The following is a 14234-nucleotide window of genomic DNA, read 5'->3' on the forward strand; positions in this document are numbered from 1 at the left end:
GAGAGGGAGTGTACAATCTAAAAAATAGAAATATCTAAAGCTTGGATGCTAAAATAACTCTTAGAAGTCACTAAATAATGTATTATTTTTCAGCTTTTAAGGAAATATTAAAACTAGAAAGACTGGAAAACTTCAGGAAGTGTAAGGCAAATCCACTTAGACTTGAAATCAATCTTGGAAAATCAAAGAAAAGGCCAAATCTATTTGAGAGTTTGAAACAAGTTTGAAACCATTAATTGCATTATCATAATAGTGTCCACAAAAGGTACCCAGAAAGCAGAGTAGATAGAAATTACAGAGACAATTTTTCCAAATATAAAAATTCAGTAAGAAATACTTCAAGCACCTGTTAATAACTTTGTTCTATGGACTAAAATTTAGGTTCAGTTTAAGGAAAAAAAATAATAAGTGATCCCAAAATAAAATAGACTGGTTAAAAGGTAGTAAATCCTTACTCACTGGAAGTTTTCAGATCTCTTGATGACCATGTTTCAAATATATTGTAAAGATACATAGAAGTTGACTAACATCAGGCACAGTAGAAATTGTAAATACCTTCTTAATTTGATTAAATTATCTAGATGCCAAATAAGTACCTTCCAAATTCTGAAATTCTCTGATTCTGAGTCTGTGATTTCTTAAGCAAAGAAATGGAAATATAAAAGAAAGAAATAGGAAGTCTTTTCTGCTCATAAGTAGGTTATACTTAACTCTAAGAGTGACAAAGTACTGTGCTACAAACAAAAGTCTTTTAAATCCAAATTCCAACACTTTAGTTCATTTCAAATATATATTTAGGTAAGACTCAAATTTTCCTATAGTGGTATTCTACAGGCAACCAGGTAGCAAGAAGGTAGGCCAATAGTCTTTGGAATCATGGAAACCTAAATTTGAATCCTCTCTCAAATACTTACTATGTGACCCTGGGCAAAGCATTTAATTGTTCTAGGATTATTTGTTTTTTTCATCTGTAAAATGAGCATAGTAATAGCACCTATATTTCAGGCTTATTGTGAGGATCAACCCAGTTCACATCGTTAGCACTTTGCCAACCTTAGCCATAAAAGTACTATACTATCTATTTTAAGAAAGTTTCATAGATTACTTAGTAACATTACGTCTTTATAAATTATTGATGTCTACCCATAAAATTTAAAATAGTACTCTGAATTTGATGATTTGATAGGGAATAGGATTTGTGAGTTACTTTCTTGATATAAGGATCTCCCAAGACAACTCCCTCTACCAATGCAGGTCAGCACATTTTCAGAAATTTAAAACCCTAGAATAGAGACCTCAGGACCACAAATAAAATCCAATGGAATTTCAGCATGGGTGAGTGAATTAGAATGGAAAAAATATTACTTCCTTATTCATCCTTATTCATTTCCTTTGTAATCCTATGTGCTTTATTTTATGCAATTTAAAATCTTATTTGTAGAAGTGGCCCTTAGGTTTCATTAACTGCCAAAGAGATCCATGGCACTAAAAATAGGAAAAAGGCTAACTAGATAGTTAATTAAAGCACATGGAAGCTAAATGAATTCATTAGGGTGACACAATGAATATCAGAAGCAAGGCTTCTTAACTACCCACCAAGCAACTTCTTGAAATTAGATGTGATTCTATTTCCCCCCCCATTTCCAAATGCCTTCATTTAATTAGATCATTGAATGATTTTAAGAGTTACTTTTATAGAAGTGACAACTTTGTGTAACTTGAATAAATAGATAAATAGCAAAAGGGGGAAGAGGATTACTGTTTTATCCCTTTTGTGAGAAAATTGAGAGACAAGATCTTGTCTGCATTTGAGATTCTTGGATGATAGGGATGAAAGAAGGAGATGATTATAAAAATGCTGCCAAAAATAATTTAGTTCTTCCTGGACTCTTGCCTAGTATCTGTAATATACTTGAGCACTTTGGAGATTAATAATGCTTTATTCTGTGTTCAGGGCCCCTCCAATATTAATACACTATTTCTTTTGAAGGATTTGCTTTCCAGAGTTGAACTTTCAGAACTCAGAACACCTTATCACACTTTAACAAGCCTTCTTTCTGAAAATGGAGGTTTCAGGAGAAGGGACAGCCTGATAGGACTTGTGCCAGTTAAATCCCAACTCTCAAGTGATATTTTTTTTGTTTCTTGTGGGGGGGGGTTTGGTGTCAGTTTAGATGTTCAAATCAAACAGTGTTTGGGGACTTCAAGAGATGTCTGTAGACTGCTTAATGAGGCTAATCCCAGAGCAGCACATTCCAAGTAGCCATTGGGTGCAAGTTCATTGCTTAATTGGTTGAAAAGTTAAGCTGGGGCTGGAATTAGTGACTTTTTTTTTTAGTGAGCAATCATGAGTACATTATTAACAAAATGAACAGCCATCACAAAAATGTGGACAGCATAGATTGCTGGGACCGTCCTTGACATCATCCAAATTTGATCCTCAGGTAAAAATATTTATTTTTTCTCTAACTTTTCCCCTCATCTTTCAGCAGCTTCTTCAGTGTTTTTTTCATTAGGAAAGGAGATTGAAAATGGGACAATCAAGTACTTTCTTTGCATTATGTTGATTATAAAGAGGCTTTTTTTCTGTTTATTATATATAAATGGATATCTTTTATGAGACTTCTTGTCTAAGGAGTTTCAGAATCTGATTTTTAACTTTGAAGTTTGTATAGAGAGCTGTTTTGCTAAAGTGGGTTATGTTTCTTATTTCTTTGAAATGATTTTTAATATCCTGCACTGCATTTTGAGGCAAATAGTATATAGCTCCATGAATTCCTGCTTCTGGTCTGTACTATAAATAAAAGCCATCTAAGATTTTTTTTAAAAAAAGCTATTTAGAAATTACATATATGGCAACCGTAAAATAAAATGTCCTTATGAAAGCCATAAGCAATTTTATATGAAACATTTAAAATATTTAAAAAGTTATGTTTGCTACTTGCCAGTTTGCTTATATCAGTTTGCTGTTTTCTCCTTTGAACTGCAATTTAAACTTTTAAATTACCTTATAATTTGCTCTTCCAGATTGGGATTGGAATTGTGGTGTTGTTTTTTTTTTTTTTGGCTTATTTGAAAAAGCAAATCTTTGTTTTATCTTGCATAAATATTCTTTAAATATTAAACCCTTTAAAAAGAGGTCCCTACAACTTATATCTACTACTAATACAAGGAGACATGGAATCAATCAATAGTTTCTGATGGGGTCAGACAATTATAGATTATAGATCATGTAAAACCTCTTTTTGAAGAGAAAGAAACTAAAACATAGAAAGGTTAAATTACTTAGCCAGGTTCTTCTGACAGCTTATATTTAGAAAAATAATTGATTTTCTAAGGAAAGTTATAGATCATTTATGTAGGTACCCATAAAATTTCTCAAAACTACTTTAAAAGACACTATTTAAGGAGACACTATAATCCAAGGATGAATAAAATCATCCTGATATATATCCTGTCAAAGCAATTTCATGCTTTTTAACTGAAGAGACAGATATCCTCAGCATTTCCTTGGATGTTAAATTCTTGCATAGAACTTGAAATAAAGTAGTTTAAAGCAAAGGAAATTTGAGGTCAGAGTAAACCAAAAACATAATTCACTATGCTTTTTCTAGGAAATAATTTATAAGATACAGTTTTTATTTTGGGCTACTAAACAAAGGCAATGGAGGCATTTCTGTGGTGTGTTAAGTATGTTTGGTGAAACAAATTATACATTAACAGTAATATTCTAAAACTTGTAGTATATTTTATTTTTCTACTTTGTGCTACATGATTTTTAAAATGAAAATCAAAATTGAATTTGAATGACAATAAATTTCCCCCATATATTTTTTTCTTCTTTGACTATGAAACATGAATGGATAGTGTTCTAATAAATGTTAATTGAATTAATTATAAACCTTATTGCAAATATACTTAGTTAATGGTTTTTCATTTGTGAGATACTGTCTTGGAGTATCAGTACAATAAATTTAAATTTATAGTCATGAGCTCCAGATTCTGATTCTATTGCACCACTCTAGACCTTAATTACACCAGCTATAAAAGTAGAGATGAATTACATAACTTCTAAAGTCCTACCTGGCTCCATATCTATGAAACTGCTAAATGAAAAATTAATCTATTTTTTAAACTTGTAACTTACATATAGGAGATATAGCTCTTAGTTCTACAAATTAATTTATGAAAACAAGAGTTTTCCATGTTGTCATAAGGTTTAATAAAAAAAATTCTAAAATTATATTTTGAAAAATGTAAGTCAATTTTCATAGTACTACAGTCATCACAGATCTCAAATCATATCTATTTTAATAGTTTTTTAGATGCCATCATGATTTTTTTTAAAAAAAGCTTCACTATCTCTTTTTTCATAGATCCTTTTTTTTCCTCTTTATAAAAGAATCTAGAATTCTGCCCCAGTCTCATACTCTAACTATAAAAAAGAAAGGGGGTACTTTATTAGCAGTATGGGTTTCAGAAAAAAAGGAAGATGATATTATAATGCCAAAGACTAAATTGAATATGAATGTGCTTTTCATTCCAGTCAAACTGTTTCAAGACATTGTGTTTTACCTTAGTCATTGCAAATCAGGAATATTGAATTCATTTCTGGCCACTATATTTCATTGACTAGATAAAGGACATCCAAAGGAAGATGATTAGGCTTGAGGGTGGGAAGAAGTTGTGGGGGAGAATAGAGTTGGTGCTGTATAAAAACTATTTAAAGGAATTGGGAATATTTGGCTTAGAAAAGAGAAAAAGGATAGGGAGAAATTATTAGATTTCTTTTGGTATTTAAAGAACTAACATGTCAAGAAGAAATTAATCTTGATTCTCTTTCACCTGAAAGGGAGGATATAGAAGCATTGATTGAAAAATATAGGAGGATCTCTTACTTAAGGAAAAACTTGTTAATAATTAGAGCTGTCCAGCAACAGAATGAGATAGTTCAAAAGGTTGTGGGTTCTACTTTGCTAGAGGTTTTCAGATAATCATAGTGGTAGTAGCTGAAATAGAAGGAGAAGAGATCACAGGATGAGGAGGAAGAAAAAAAAATAAAAGGAGAAAGTTTGCAGTGCTTATCAAATATCATCCCATTTTATCTTTGTAACAATCTTAGGAGATGCTATTATTTTCTCCATATTACAGATGAGTAAATTGAATAAAGTAGAAATTATATGACTTGCCCAGGATCACACAGGTAGTAGGTAGATGATGCAGGATTTTTTAAATTAATTTTATAATTATAACATTTTTTTGACAGTACATATGAATGGGTAATTTTTTACAAATTTTCCCTTGCACTGCCTTCTGTTCTGAATTTTCCCCTCCTTCCCTCCATCCCCTCCCCTAGATGGCAGTCATTCCCATACATATTAAATGTTATAGTATATCCTAGATACAATGTATGTGTGCAGAACCAATTGTTGTTGTTGTTGTTGTTGTTGTTGTTGTTGTTGTTGTTGTTGCAAAAGAAGAATTGGATTCAGAAGATAAAAATAACCTGGGAAGAAAAACATAAATGCAAAGAGTTTACACTCATTTCCCAGTGTTCCTTCTCTGAGTGTAACTGATTCTGTCCATCACTAATCAATTGGATCTGGGTTAGATCTTCTCTTTGTTGAAGATATCCACTTCCATCAGAATACATCCTCATACAGTATTGTTGTTGAAGTCTATAATAAGATGATGCAGGATTTGAATTCAGGTCTTCCTTACTCCAGGTGCAGTATTTGAAACACTGTGCAACCTAAGAGCTATAGATGTAGTCTGAATGTAAAAGATTGGTATGGAGGGAATTTTTATTTAGATGTAGTTCGGATGTCAGTAGTTATGTAAAGTAGGTTTACCTCCTCAAAACTATTTTTTGTTTCATTTAAGAAATGGAATTCAATGAAGAGAAAGGAAAGGTGAATGAATATTAATTTTATACATGAATGTTAATTTTATACAAGCCTGAATCACACTAGTCTCTTCAATTTTGAATTAGATTCTTTTTAAAATTGGAGGTCACTATGAGGCAGGCTTATATGGCTTATACTCTTATTAATATCCCTAGTAGGCATACTCCAGATTTAGGATTAAAATAGAACTAATGAAGCCTTTTCTCCACTGTGAAATACCCCCCAATGGAGAGTCATACTTTACCTTAACCTAAGATGATACCATTTGAGCCACACCAGAATTGAGGTTTGCTTGACAGTTAAGAAAGTGAGGCATTATTAATCTGACAGTTTTCCATCTTCTTTTTTGTATTTGCCCACATCTCAATACATAGTTTCCCCCAGAGCCAACATTTGCCATTTACCATATTGGTGAAAGCCAGATCTTTTAAAAGAAAAATATACATTCCCTCTCCTTCTCCCTGAGGTACAGAAAGAAAAGTGTTTCAAGTGACCAAGGAGGGAAGTTTTACTTTATTTCTGCCAGTAGATATTATCAGTAAAAGATTTCAATGTCTAGAGGAAATCATGGTCTATGAATAGTTTAATTTTTAAAACCTGTTATCAAGATAGACTTCATCTATTTTCTATTGAGTTGTTTCTTGGTTCCGAAGATGTAGGGCTTCCCTATGTCCTCTGAATCAATAAAAAGATTAAAATATCCAGCTTACAAATAGAACAATGAATATTTACTTTTCTATGTGAATGGATGCTTTATTTTGTCATAAAAGTTATTGAGGTAGATTAATGATGACTCTCTTCTTATATGTGTCATCACTAAATTCTGATAATGTGGTACAATGGTTAAAACTACTTCTGTGTCCTTAAAGTTTCTTAAAATCAATGACATTTAAGTATGTTTTGCTATAGCTTTTAAATAAATGCTACCTTTGGCTTTATAAGCCCTAATAATAATCTCAGTCAGTCAAGGGGAAATTTAAATATAGACACATGTGTATATATGTGTGTATTCATGCCATTCATACAGGTGTGTTTCTTGTATATGATCAAATAAGATCATTGTTTGGCTAATATGGCCATTTTGACCATCCTCACATTGGATTCCCCTAAAATACCAAAGCCACAGCCATGATTAAGATTGTGAAGAGAACATTTCAGCTTTTTTTTTAACCTATTTACTCCAGTATAGAAATAATCTTAGTCATTTGTACTAAGTCATGATGAATTGATAACAGTTAACAACAGTTAATAAGGTTTCTATCTCCAAATTAAAAAAAAAAAACATTACTTGATGACTGTGGCAAAAAATCTTTGAAATAAGATTTTATAAGGAATTTCTAACTTAGTGTTTTTCAATGTCAAGAAGGATATACTCATCTCTACAGATTGCATAATTGGTCTGTTTCCCATGTTATGTTATCTCTCAGGAAGCTTTATATAAGGCACATACAAAGTGAATAATCCCAATGATAATCACTTAATAAATGCAATTCTTAGTAATGTGGGAGGTTAGACCTTGCCCCATCAGATGGTATTAAAATCATTGTACAACTACTGATTGGCTTTAAATATTAAATTTATGCCTTTGAGTGGGAAAGCCAGTCCTCCTTCATAGGTCTGTAAAATGAAACCTGCTTCATTTTTCCCTCTCAGTTCAAGTACTACTTACTTAGCTGTCAGAGAAATTGTTATGGTCAGTTAAATTTGGCTGATGGAGCATTCCCCAGTCACTCTTTTTCTCTACCTATCAGAAAGACCTGAGATGAGGTTATCCCTTTGAGCCCTGAATTTTCCATTTTGTATTTGCTGTTGCTTCTGGATATTCCATGTTTTCTACTATGCTTATTTCTCTTTGTACCCAAACTCTGTCCCTGGGTAAGTACAGTGAACTAATTTTCTGCATCTCAAAGAAATAATAAGAAATGTCAAATAATGTGAATAGTAAGAAAACTTGGCTTATTATCTTAGTTCTAACATTAATAATGTGACTCTAAATGAATCACTAAGCTTACCTTAATCTCAGGAAAATGTAGATGATGATATTTATTCAAAACTTGCTTGTTAATTGGGTTTGTTTTTAGACTTTTAAAATTCTTATGGGAGTTGCATCAGCTACAAATGCTAATTCTAACATATTCCTACCCATCTAACAATCTTTATTTACTCTTTTACCATTGGAGGAGGAGAAGGGGAAACTATATATTTCTAATTTCTCTGTCACAAGACATCCCATTCTTGCACCCAAGAAAATTTATGACTATCCTCTTCTTAGCACATTACATCATTAGCTAATATTAATGCCATTTGAAGCCTTTCTCAAATAAGATTAATACATTAGGCATGTTCTAGGTTAGTAAAGAGACTGGTCAGAGTTCTTTTTCTAAATTGTTGATTCATTCAAATCTCCTTATGAACCTGGTGCCATATCATCAGAGTAGTTGGTGATTAACCTCCTTTTATGTTTGTCTAGACATAATCTCGTCTTCATAGGACTTTTCAGTTTTCAATGAGTTTTCTTATGTATTTTCCCATCTGATACTTAGAGGAATTTTGTAAGGAAAATATTGTAGATTTTGTCATCATAGGTTTTAGAAATGGAAGAGAACTTGGAAGCCATTCAGTCCAATAGCCTCATTTTATAGCGGAGAAAACAGGCCCAGGGTGGTAAAATAATTTGTCTTTTCTTGTAAACCTATTTGTTCAAACTATATAGAAATCTTATTTGTACTATGTCCTAATGGGTTGATAACAGTTAATATTTTGTACTGCTTTAAAATTCCTAACTCCAAATAATAAAGCATTACTTGATGATTATGGCAAAAATATTCAAAGTAGTTTATGAAGGACTTCTAATTTAGTATTTTTTCAAGGTAAAGTTGAGAGGGATATATTGTTCAGGAATAGATTGTTGGCTTTTACTTTCCATGTTGTGTTATCTCTCAGGAACCTTTATATGCTCTAAAGGGCACATATCAAATAAGAGATCCCAATAAGGGCCATTTTAGAAATGAAATTCTTATTTATGTGGGAAGTTAGATCTTATCCCATGGGGTGGTATTAAAAGCATTGTATAGCTCTTGATTGGCTTTACATTTTTAATCTATACCTTTGAGTGGGAAAAATCAGTTCTCCTCCATAGGTCTATAAAATGAAATCTTTCATTGACTGCCTTACTTCATTTTCTCTCTCTCTCAGTTCAATTACTACTTATTTAGCTGTCAGAGAAATTATTATGGTCAATTAGACTTGGCTGATGGAGCATTCCCCAGCCACTCTTTTCTCTATCTACCAAAAGGATCCAAAAGGAATGTTATCCATTTGAGCCCTTTTGTATTTGCTGCTTCTGGCTATTCCTCATTTTCTATGACATATTAAGTCTGTTTTTCTTTGTACCCAAACTCTGTCCCTGGGTAAGTACAGTGAACTGATTTTCAACATCTCAAAAAAATATGAATTTGTCATAATTTAATGATGTGAGTAATAAGAAAATAGGTTACTGTCTCACCTCCACCATTTATTTTGTGATTCTAAGTGAGTCACTAATTTTTTCCTTGCTGTAGAAGGAAATGACAAACCACCCAACAACAACAGAACTGTCCTTAATCTCAGGAAATGATAATATTTGTCCAACTGACCCTAAAGGTTTTTCTGAGATCAAGTATTTGCCTGTGAACATTAGCTATTTGGGTGCATTTGTTTTCTCAACAATAGTTGACTAAACATATTATTTTATAGGCACCATTCCAAGTAATTAAACTTCCCTTGCCTTCCAAGAGTTGATATTTTATTGGGGGTGGAGGGAATTACACACACACACACACACACACACACACACACACACATATATATATATATATATATATATATATAAAATACAGAGAAAATATAAAGTAGTTTCAGGCAGCATTAGCAAAGAAGAATATCAATACATACCTCACATACATATAATATTTATGTAACTCATGACAGTTGAGTTGAACTTTGGGAGGAAGCAAGAAAATTTTCGAGGCAAAATTTAGGAGAGAGTGCATTTTAATTATGAGATACTACTTGTACAAAACTAAGAAGACTGGCTCTCCAAAGAGGTCTTCCAATCTACCCTATAGTTGAACCTTTCTTCTTCAAATAGCATGTGAACTCCTTGTAGAGAAAAGACTGTCTCTTCTTTTTTCTGTTTTTATACCTAGTATTTAGCAAAAGTTTTGACACAAAATTAGTATGTATCAAATGCTTTTTCATCCTTGATTTTTTTTGTATGTCAGTTATAATTTGTTATCAGTGGCATTCAGAAGGAAAAGAAAAATCAGTTAACTAAAAATTATGATTATTATTTGTGATCAACTAAAATCAAACAAAAAATCCCTCATCTAGATATGTGTTATTGACTCAGGTTATTTGGATACTTTCTGTTGCATACTTAATTACAAAAAAAAAAAAAAGTTTGACGTTTTATATCAGGGAAAATATGCTAAAACATTTCCAACAATACTAATAGTATTTGGGTTTTGTTTATTGAAGGTTTTTTTTTTTTATTTGAGTGTTTATATTTAAAGTAATTGATATTTCCTTTCTATTTTTGAAGTACTTCTTTTTTATTTAAGAAAATTGCCAAATTTGATCAATTGTGTTTTTCCATCTTTTCTTTTCAGGCTCAGAAATCTTGGATAGAAAGAGCATTTTATAAGCGAGAATGTGTTCATATAATACCCAGCACCAAAGACCCCCATAGGTAATCTTACTTTTCTCTATTCTTGTCCAGAACATGAAATTATAATTATGGAAGTCTGACTACAAAGATAATGACTGCAGTTTACAAGGGAACCACTGTCAAATTAAAAAGTTTTGTAGTTGAACCTTAGTGGATTTCATCTAATCCTATAATATGTCAGCTCTACCCTGAAAACATATTCAGAAGAGCATGTATATTTTTTTCCAGGAAGTCATTAACAAGCATATATAAATGTTATTTTAAGGCCTATTTCTTCCTACCAAAATATCTTCTAACAATTTTGAACCAGTAATCTGCTATATTGAAGGGTGAATTATTAAGAAATACACCAATCAGGATTTCATTCCTAATTTAGTTTATTTTGAATATCATCTCTAATGTCATATAGATCAACAGTAGGAAATAGGTCAGGAGATCTTTTTAGACTCAGAAGCATATCACTTTCCCTAGGTATAACAACTTGTAACATTCCCATGGTGATAGGACTGTGTTGTGTTGTTGTTTTCTAATATTTCATGAATGATTCCCTCATTATCTCTGCAAGGTGTGATATCTTATGATACATATCTTATTTTAAATGTGCATGTTAAAATATTTCATTTATTACTATGAAACATTACGAGGAATTAGATAGATCAGGGAAATTGGAGAATAGGAGAATTAAGAGATGAATGTTTATCCCTGAAGAGGAAAGCCATAGCTAAAAGTGAAAAATGATGAAGCATACAATAGGTTATTCAAGGCTAATGTGGGCAAGGTATTTAATTTCTTCGTCTTAATTTCCTCAGCTGAGACGGTCAGAATAATAGCACCTGAACTCTATATTTATGAAAGGTTTTGTTAGCCATAAGACTTATAAATTCAAAATAAGGAAAAATGGGAAGTAATTAATTGATAGCTAACTCATTGAATCTCTTTATATTTCCCAATGTTTCTCTATGACTAAATCGTGGTGTGCTTCACTTTTAAAAAATATTTAAATTGAGCTTTGCTTTTCAGCAAAGTTTTCAGGTTTTCAAAAGACAGCAGTCTGACAGCCTCTCCTACGTATTTGAATCATTCCAGCAAGTTTTGTAACATGCACATCCCAAGAAGGTCACATTATTTGAGTTTTTTTTTTTTTTTTTTTTTTTTTATGTGTCATAGGTGTTGCTGTGGGCGTCTAATAGGCCAGCATGTTGGACTCACACCAAGTATCTCCATTATTCAGAATGAGAAAAATGAAAGCCGACTCTCTCGAAATGACATCCAGTCTGAGAAATGGTCCATCAGCAAGCATACACAGCTCAGCCCAACAGATGCTTTTGGGACAATTGAGTTCCAAGGAGGAGGCCACTCCAATAAAGCCATGGTAATCTAAAAGTAGCCATGCTACTAAATAATGCTTCTATAATTATCAAGTATCTGCCTTTGTACTCTCCCTTACTCCTCTTACCTTTGGTCTTGACTGACATTTTACTTGCAGTCCCAAGAAGCAAGACGACTGCAGACTTTTTTATTAAAAGTGTTTAGATTTTCAAAGTGATTTTCTCATAACAATCTTGTGGGACAAGTAGAGCAACATTGTGATTCACATTTTACATATGGGAAAACTGAGGATCAAAGATGCCAAGTGATTTAGAATCATAGATTTAGAGCTGGAAGAACCTTAATGACCATCATATCCAGTGTTTTCATTTTATAGACGTGAGAAAATTCAGATCAAATAAAATGACTCTCTCAAGGTCACTCAAAAAGTACATGAGAGAGTCAAGATTGAAATGCATGAACTCTGACAGAGAGATCTCTTCCTACAGCAGTATGTTTGAGTCACACTTCCAGTGCCAAAGTTGGAATCTGAACCCTGGTCTTCCAAATCTAAGAACAATTTCCTTTTTTAAATTGCATTTTATTTTTCTAGATACACACAAAGAGAGTTTTCAACCTTCACCTTTGCAAAATCTTGTAATCCAAATTTTTCTCTCTCTCTTCTTCTCTCCCCCCTCCCCAAGACAGCAAGCAATCTGATATAGCTTAAATATGTGCAATTCTTTTAAACATATCTCCATGTTTGTCATGCTGCACAAGAAAAAAACACCTCAAAAGGACAATAAGACAATAACAATTATAAAAACATAGTAAAAATACTATGTTTTGATAGACATTCAATCTTCATGGTTCTTTCTCTAGATGCAGTTGGCACTTTCCATCACAAGTCTTTTGGAATTGCCTTGAATCATTTCATTGTTCATAAGAGCCAAGTCCCTCACAGCTAAACATCACATAATCTTGTTGTTACTGTGTACAATCTCTTGGATCTGCTCACTTCATTTAGCATCAGTTCAAATAATCAAATAAGCCTTTCCAGGCTTTTCTGGAATCAGTCCATGCATAATTTGTTATAAAACAATAATATTCCATTACATTCATATACCTAACTTATTCAGTCATTCCCTAACTAATGAACATCTATTCAATTTTCATGTACTTGCCATTACAAAAATGACTGTTACAAACTTTTTATGATCTCTTTGGGATACAAACCCAATAGAAATACAGTATGAACAGTTTGATAGCCCTTTGGGCATAGTTCCAAATTACTTTCCAGAATTGTTGGAAGAGCTCATAACTCCACCAGCAATGCATTAGTGTTCCAGTTTTCCCACATCCCCTCTGAAATTTATCGTTATCTTTTCCTGTCATCTTAGTCCCTCTGAAAAATATAAAGTAGTACCTCAGAATTGTAAGAATGATATTTTTAACACTATCCCACAGTGAAGATAAGTACTAAAAATATTAGGCTATAAGAATCTAACAATAAAGGACTCCAATTCTTTACTTAATTTCATTTAAATCTCACTCAAAACAGGAGACAAATGAATATGGCTAATCATATTGGATCATGACCCTTCACATAGTTCTGCTCAGTATGTCCCAGAAGAGATTTGCCATATTGAAATTAAATCAAGATTTTTTTTTACTATAAGAGAAGCTTTAAAACATCTAGTCTTCTTTGAAAGATTATAACTCTGTACTGAAGCTTAAATTATACACCCAATTGTTACTATTTGATAAATTGCACTTGCTTGCAGAAAACTATACTCTGATGCATTGGAAAATAGAAATATTCTACAGTATGCAATGTGTTTCACGTGTGAGCTTAATCATGGGGTTTGTTTATGGTTATACTTTTTAAAATACCTAGGTACTTTAAAGTTTTTTGATTAACTTCTTGAAAAAACAGATCACAAATTAGAAGAGTGAGTCATTATGCACTAATTATATTATAAAAAAGTATAATCAACTATTGCTTTTATCCCTGAAATACATTTCACTGAACCAGTCACAAAGATGAAAAATTTAGATATCATATAGTCTGTTCTTGTTTAATCTTTTTTCAGTCATGTTCACCACTTCATAACCCCATTTAGGGACTTTTTTTTTTTTTTTGCTGAGGCTAGGAAATGTTAAGAGTGTGTGAGGTCAAATTTGAACTCAGATCGTTCTGACTTCAGGGACTGGTGCTCTATCCACTGCACCAACTAGCTGCCCCCCCATTTAGGGATTTCTTAGCAAAGCTACTGTGATGGCTTGTCATTTCCTTCTTTAGGTAATTTTAT

At 32.3% G+C, this 14234-nt stretch overlaps 1 protein-coding gene across 2 annotated transcripts in view; it reads left to right on the top strand.

Moving 5' to 3' along the window:
* Positions 1-14234, top strand: part of TRPM3 (transient receptor potential cation channel subfamily M member 3) — a 603878-nt gene that overhangs the window by 278762 nt on the left and 310882 nt on the right. For both annotated transcript variants that reach the window (XM_074280710.1, XM_074280711.1), the window contains exons 2-3: positions 10556-10635; positions 11782-11986. In XM_074280710.1, coding sequence (XP_074136811.1) covers positions 10556-10635; positions 11782-11986 — 285 coding nt within the window. The remainder of the gene's footprint in view (positions 1-10555; positions 10636-11781; positions 11987-14234) is intronic.

This window comes from Sminthopsis crassicaudata, chromosome 1 (assembly GCF_048593235.1).
Source record: "Sminthopsis crassicaudata isolate SCR6 chromosome 1, ASM4859323v1, whole genome shotgun sequence".
Taxonomy (NCBI): domain Eukaryota; kingdom Metazoa; phylum Chordata; class Mammalia; order Dasyuromorphia; family Dasyuridae; genus Sminthopsis; species Sminthopsis crassicaudata.